Source organism: Myotis davidii, unplaced genomic scaffold (genome assembly GCF_000327345.1).
Source record: "Myotis davidii unplaced genomic scaffold, ASM32734v1 scaffold362, whole genome shotgun sequence".
Taxonomy (NCBI): Eukaryota; Metazoa; Chordata; class Mammalia; order Chiroptera; family Vespertilionidae; genus Myotis; species Myotis davidii.
Window position 1 is genome coordinate 424,665 of NW_006297152.1, and position 7,429 is coordinate 432,093.

The 7,429-nt window shown below is 40.8% G+C and overlaps 1 protein-coding gene across 2 annotated transcripts in view; it reads right to left on the reverse strand.

Annotated features, from left to right (window-relative positions):
- ANGEL2 (angel homolog 2 (Drosophila)) overlaps nt 1–253 on the reverse strand; it is a 15,493-nt gene extending 15,240 nt beyond the window's left edge. Inside the window, exon 1 of one of the 2 annotated variants that reach the window (XM_006772920.2) lies at nt 34–253. In XM_006772920.2, coding sequence (XP_006772983.1) covers nt 34–92 — 59 coding nt within the window. In that variant the 5' untranslated portion in view covers nt 93–253. The remainder of the gene's footprint in view (nt 1–33) is intronic. The other variant, XM_015569942.1, reaches the window with a different exon arrangement.
- Nucleotides 254–7,429: the final 7,176 nt, after the last annotated feature.

A 7,429-nucleotide genomic window follows, 5' to 3' on the forward strand; every position in this document is an offset into this window, starting at 1 on the left:
TCCCTCCTCCCTCCGCCGCCCAGACCTACTGACCGGCCTCTGCCCACCACACAGCGGCCGTAGCCCCTCCTCATACAGCGCCACGCTTCCATCTCGCTCACGGATGGCCGTCAGGGCCTCAGGCTCCCGGCTCCACCGCAACCTCTACGAGAGGTTTGGCGGCCGAAAGCCCCAGGGGCTCCCCATCGCCAGACACCGGCTCCGCGGCCGGGCTGCAAAGCACGCTGGGAGGTTCAGTCTCGCCCGCGGCCAAGTCCCCATATTGCGCCGCGGAAGTCCCGGAATTGTGTTCCGGAAGCAGCTTCGCGGGGCGAGTGAAGCTCGAGCAGCCATTTCCGAAGAGGGCAAAACACCCGCCCTCCGCCTTAAAGAAACAGGAAGAAAGAAACTGCCGACCAGCTTTTAAGGCCTGTGGGAGGGGATACAGAGTGGTTACTGTATGAGAGTAAGAAAAAAGAAATGTTATAGTCTCGCATTTTTATAATGTCCTTGGGAGATTCCGAAGGTGGACGCCCAAGGTAGGGAAATACCCTTTTCTGGGTTCCCAGAGAACTCGCGCACCACGGATTTGGGCCATTAATTCTGCAGGAACACATCCGCAGAGTTCGCTTTTGAGTGTACCTGTGGGTCGTGCCTGTCCATCTTTATGAATTTTGGGATATGACTCGATATGATTCTTGGAAAACAATATTTAAGTGAAGGACCCCCACTCCCCCTCCAAGAGAAAGAACTGCGCAAGAACAGAGCGGAGAGAGAGCAGCCGTTTTTACAGGCTCTTTGGAGAGCAGTAGAGTAATGTCTTGGAAAGACTTTTTTCCCTGCTGGGTTAATAAGGAAATCAGAGGCATTTGAAGAACACCCTTTTCCTTCAGTGTAAATATAGGTAGTTCCCGTTATTTGTGCTAGTTATGTCCTACAGAGCTACTACCAACCCTAAATTAGCGAATACTGAACCATTGCTCCTAGGGGAAAACCGGGCTATTCCCGGTGAGCCACTCACTGGTCACAACGTTTTAACTCACCTAATCAATACAAAACCCTGTTTTATGTGTTTCGGCTTAAAGACACTTTACCTAATATATGTTTTTCTATTAACTTCGAGTTCATCATGGCCAATAGCACTGTAGCTCATGCCCGAGTGAAGCTTATCTACACATGCGTTTTCTCCATAAGGCACATCACAGAGTTCTTGCACTTAAGAGCAGTGACTAGCACTTCAGCACTGCCCTTAGGGACCATTTTAAACAGAAAAATTACCAACAAAAAGCACAAACGTGTGAAAGGCGTGGCACTAAATAGACTGTGAAGAGGATACTTGTTTACAGTGTGAGAGCTGAAATGAGAAGGCAGAGCTTTGCTTCCTTTCACCTAAGGAGGGAATGTGCACTTTGGGCAACTGAATTTTTCACCGCTCTGCACAGATCCATAAACGGAGATAGTAATAATTATGAAAGTGAGGATTTAATAAAAGGTAGCTGTGAAGATTCTGGTATAAGACAGAGAGACAAAAACGTTTTATTTTTGCATCGACTTTGCGAAACAAACGAATACATAAAATTGGTTAAATAAGCTATCAGATACTGAATAGATAATACACATACTGTAACAGAATTTTATGCAGATCCTTTGGGAAACTCAGAGGAAATTGAAAAGATAAAAGTGTTATAAAATCAAAAAGTAATATAGTGTAGATTCAATATATGAGGCATCTATTTAATACTTAGGTATTTTAGCCAAGAATGAGTATAATATGCCCTAAACCCGTGGACAGCAAACTGTGGCTCGCAAGCCACATGCGGCTCTTTGGCCCCTTGAGTGTGGCCACGAAGTTTCAATCGCACTGTATGTGCGCACCGGCACGTGGTATTTTGTGGAAGAGCCACACTCAAGGGGCCGCAGTTTGCCGACCACTGCCCTAACCGGTTTGGCTCAGTGGCTAGAGCGTCAGCCTGCAGACTGAAGGGTCCCAGGTTCCATTCCGGTCAAGGGCATGTACCTTGGTTGCGGGCACAACCCCAGTAGGGGTTGTGCAGGAGGCAGCTGATCAATGTTTCTCTCTCATCGATGTTTCTAACTCTCTATCACTCTCCCTTCTTCTCTGTAAAAAAAAAAAAATCAATAAAATATATATTTTTAAGAAGGAATGGGTATAATAACCTATTTGGAATTATTGTTACAAATTTCTTCTGTTCTTCAAGAAACCTGTACCATTGCTGATGTAACCTCCAAGTTAATGAAGTTACATAATCATATATACATGTGCCTAACATTCATATATGAATATAGAGTACAAAATTATTTTTTCCCTTTGGCTCTTAAAGAGTAGAATTTAGCAACATGTGGATTGCAAGGAAAAGCTAAAAAATAAAGATAAAAATTCAAGCTTAACCGGTTTGGCTCAGTGGATAGAGCGTAGGCCTGCAGACTAAAGGGTCTTAGGATTGATTCCAGTCAAGGGCATGTACCTTGGTTGTGGGCATATCCCCAGTAGAGGGGGTGCAGGAGGCAGCTGATCGATGTTTCTCTCTCACCTGATGTTTCTAACTATCCCCCTCCCTTCCTCTCTGTAAAAAGATCAATAAAAATATATTTTTTAAAAAAGATAAAAATTGAAGTTTGAAATGTCTCTCAACATCTACACATGTTCTTATACTTCATGCTCAACCTCCAAATTCTGGAAAATGTTTCTATATAACCTACTAACTCAATAAAAATATCCCAAGTTGTCATGGTGACATAGTTCTTTCCCCTGCAGAACATTGTAGTCTGGTGCAGTGGTTTCCTAATTCCTATGGTTGTAAAATCTTTCTTTTTCTGTGTTTCACCTTTCCAGCCTAATACTACATCTGAGCCTGCTAGACTGGTGGCAAATTAAAGATTTAATTTGGAATAAGGTAAACTTAATTAATAGTAAATCAATCTGGAAAGCTGATGAGATCCTTTGTGGGTATATGTCCCGCAATGGTCCGTGATGAAAACATTACAGCATTCAGTCCTTGCTAGAATTTCTCCTTTATTTCTTAACCTGTATGGGCTGATTAAATTTTAAAAATCTTGTCCAGGTTTTTAGAACAATGATAGGAAATTGGTAGTCAGGATATGAACTTTGGGTTAGCCATTCTCTTCCCTTCACCACTAAACCCTTTTTTAGTCCCATCTCTCAGTCCCAGATGGGAGCTTTGCAGGTTTGTGAGTTCCTATAGTGCAGAGACTTGTGGATGTCATGGATTTGAGCTCAGTTCTGACAAATGATCCTGCTGCCTATCTTGGTCTGCTTCAGCGCTCCTTGAGTTATCTTTGTGGGAAGGTATTCAAGAGCAAGGGCAGATCTTGGCAAGGATTCCTTGGAAACAGAGGAGAATGAAGAGGCTAAGAAATGGAACAGCAGAAGAAAGCAAGAGAAAGCTGCATGTAAGCAACAGGAAAACACTCTTTGTGGTTGTCTAATACCCATTTGAGGAGAGAAACCATATCTTTTGTTTGTTTACATAATGAATAAATAAATGGCCATTTGGTGGTACCATTACCAAGTATTTTGACTTTGCCCTGCCCAAAGCATGTTCTTCATGAAGGCTAATATCAAAGTGTAAGGTATGTATCACTTTATTCTCTTTCATGAATCTTTACTTCATAAGTAGTTATCTAAACCTGGAAAGTCTGGGATCCTAGAGGTAAAAAAAAATATATATATATTTAAGGGAGTCTTTGAGCTCTTGCAATATTTTGAAAAATCTAATCGAAATTGAGGGAAAATCTGCAACAAGGAAGCAAAGGTTTCCCAAAACATTGAGTTTCCTTGCTCTTGACTGATAATACATGAGTTTAATATGGGCAAATATGTTATTTCATTTTGGTCAGAAGCTCACGTCAGTAGTTATATGTCAATGACTTTGGTGAAGAAGATGAAACAAATCATTATAATTTAATATACTTAATTTTATTGGGAAGACAGAAACATCTTCAGAACCTTGGAGTTCAGACATTCCACAAATAACTCTTATCTTTTATTCACTGCAACACATACCTGTCAGCCCTAAGTTAGCCAACATAAATATCACCACCCCGTCATAGGTGCTGTGCTTGAGAGGTAGATGAAATAGAGATGTGGGGGCAGAGAGGAAGGAACATCTAATCCTCCTTGAAAAAGAAAAGAAAAGATGGGGGCTGTGAAAGAAGGCTTTGGAGAGAAATTAGTCCGTGAGAGAGCTGATTCCTGAACGCTGGTGGGGTTTTCAAAAGAAACAGATGGCTTGAAGAACCTTGGAGTTCAGACATTCCACAAATAACTCTTATCTTTTATTCACTGCAACACATACCTGTCAGCCCTAAGTTAGCCAACATAAATATCACCACCCCGTCATAGGTGCTGTGCTTGAGAGGTAGATGAAATAGAGATGTGGGGGCAGAGAGGAAGGAACATCTAATCCTCCTTGAAAAAGAAAAGAAAAGATGGGGGCTGTGAAAGAAGGCTTTGGAGAGAAATTAGTCCGTGAGAGAGCTGATTCCTGAACGCTGGTGGGGTTTTCAAAAGAAACAGATGGCTTGAAGATCTGGAGGTGCTAATTACAAAAGGGTTTAGCTAAAACCTGGAGAAATGAGACTGACAGTTGACAGGGACCAGACTTGACGAACCCTAAAAACCATGGCAGAGAAATCATGGCAACAGGATCCACTGAAGACTTTTACAGAGGAGTAACCTAATGACATATGCTTTAAAAATGGGTAATTTTAATGATAATATGAAGCATGAATTGGGCAGGACTAGGAAGACCAGGCTCATTATTTTCTTAATTAAAAAACTTGTTAATTGGGTACAGCATGCACACAGGAAAGTGCATACATATGAAATGTTTAGCTTGATAAATGTTTTCATATACATATGTATGTATACATATGTATATATTTTATGTAACCACTAACCAAATTAGGAACTTTCCCAACATCCCAGAAGAGTCTCTCTCCTGTGCTTCCCAGGCAATACCCATTGTAGCTTCCACTCCTTCACTCCACATCCTATAGAGAGCCTCTATTCTGGCTTCTATGACTTCTTATGCTCAACATTACCTGTGTAATTTCTCCTTGTTGAATGTAGCAGTTCATCCTTTTTAATTGCCATGTATATCCGATAGTATGATTTTATACCACATTTAACTTATCCGTTTTACTGATTGACACTTGGGTTGTGTCAATTTTTTTGACCTTATGAATAATAGTGCTTAGAATTTTAATGTATCTTTTGTTAATGGATATACCCATGCACTATTCTTGGGTATATGTCCAGGAGTGAAATTGCTATTATAATCAGTATGCTTACTTTTAGTCATTCTGGTACCAGACTGTTAGGTGGACATCAGGCTATTATGAACAAAGCTGCTAAAGATATTCCTGATAGATCCTCCCTTCCCCCAACTGGTGGGTAGAGTATGGTGTAACCTGCAGCCTGGATATACCTGAGTGACTAACCATGTACCTTATATGGATTATACATTGGACCACCAATCCACACCTGCCAAATACCCTAAGCCCTTGTCCTATATGGACAATGCAGTAAGCCACCAATCAGTGTGTGCCGAGTACACTAAGTCCCCCACCCCTTCCCATTCTGCCCCTCAAAAGGCGTGCCCACCCTGCACGTGCTGCTGTCCTCCGCTCGCGAGACAGCCTGGCAGGTCCTTCTTCTCTAATAAAGCCTGTAGTCCTGGTTTTAGGCCTCTGTCTGATCTTTCAATTCCCATATAGATCTTTCTATGGACATATATTTTCATTCCTCTTGAGTTCAGGTACCTAGGAATGAGATTGCTGTGACATCTGGTAAGCCTATGTATCTAAGAAACTGCTAAATTGTTTCCCAATGTGGCTGTATCATTTTGAATTCCCACTGGCAACTTCTGAGAGTTCCAGGTGCTCCTGTCCTTGTCAGTATTGGGTAGTGTCAGTTTAAAAAAAAAACTTTAGCCATTGTTATAGTTCTAAGGTGATATCTCATTGTATTTTTTTAAATTGAAATAAAATTTATATAACAAAATTCATCAGTTTAACCATTTTAAAGTGTACGATTCAGTGATTTTTAGTATATTCCCAAGAATGTGCAATCATTACCATTAATTACTGATTCAATTGTTTTAATTGTTGTAGGTCATGTATTCAGATGTTTTCTTTAGTCTTGAGCCAGTTTTGTTTTTGTTTTTGTTTTTGACCAGTTTAGACATGCTTTCCTTTAGCTCTTTGAAAATATCTAAAATAGCTTCTTTAAAATCTTTGTCTAGTAAAGTCCAACATTTGGGCTTCCTCCTGGACATGGTTTTTGATTGCTGTTTCTCTAATTATGAGTTATACTTTCTTGCTTTTAGGATGCCTCATAATTTTTTGTTGAAAACTGAACATTCTGAATATAATAATGTGACAATTCTGGAAATCAAATTATTTTCCTTCCTCAGAGTTCGCTGTTACTACTTGGCTATTCCCTATCTCTCTTTCAAGATTCAGCTATAGTTTCAGCTCTATCATAAGAAAACCTTAACTAATCTTTCATTCTGAATTAGATGTGCTCTACAGCTCTCTCTCTCTCTCTCTCTCTCTCTCTCTCTCTCTATATATATATATATATATATATCCTGGTACTTAGCATGATATATTTTAATTATTCTCTGTTTTTTTCCTACTAGATGCCACTAGATAGCAGGGACCATCTTTTTTAACTCCAATGCCTAATTAACATGTCTGGCATGTAGAAGGTGGTGAATTCAAGTTTAATAAACGAATGATAGATTTATGCATATGTAGGCAGAGAAGGAGACAGTGATGAGGAAGAGATTAAAGGTACAGAAAGCAGCCCTAACCGGTTTGGCTCAGTGGATAGAGCGTCAGCCTGCGGACTGAAGGGTCGCAGGTTCGATTCCAGCCAAGGGCACCTTGGTTGCGGGCACATACCCAGTAGGGGGTGTGCAGGAGGCAGCTGGTCTGTTTCTAACTCTCTATCCCTCTCCTTTCCTCTCTGAAAAAAAAAAATCAAAATCAAAATATATATATTAAAAAAAAAAGGTACAGAAAGCAGAGTTGGGATGCCATTGATGAAACAATGTCTGCCAAAGAGGATAGGTTTCAGTGCACAGGACGAGTGATTAGTTTTAAAAATGAGAGATATGTCTACATCTCAGGTCGGAATAGAAATGTGAGAACATGAAGGGATTGTTATAAGGGTTCATCCTTTTCTCCCTCTGTAAAGAAGTGGGGGCAGAGGGCAAAGGGTAGGGAGTCAAGGCGAAGAGGAATAGAGGATTGAAGAAAATGACAAAGACTTGGAATGACTGTTATGGAGAATGGCAATTTCCTGATCAAGGAAAGGTAAAGGAATTGCCAAGCAGTGGAGAGAATTGAAACCGGAAACTCTATCTTCTTAGTTTTGAGAGCTCGTCTGATCCGCCTCCCC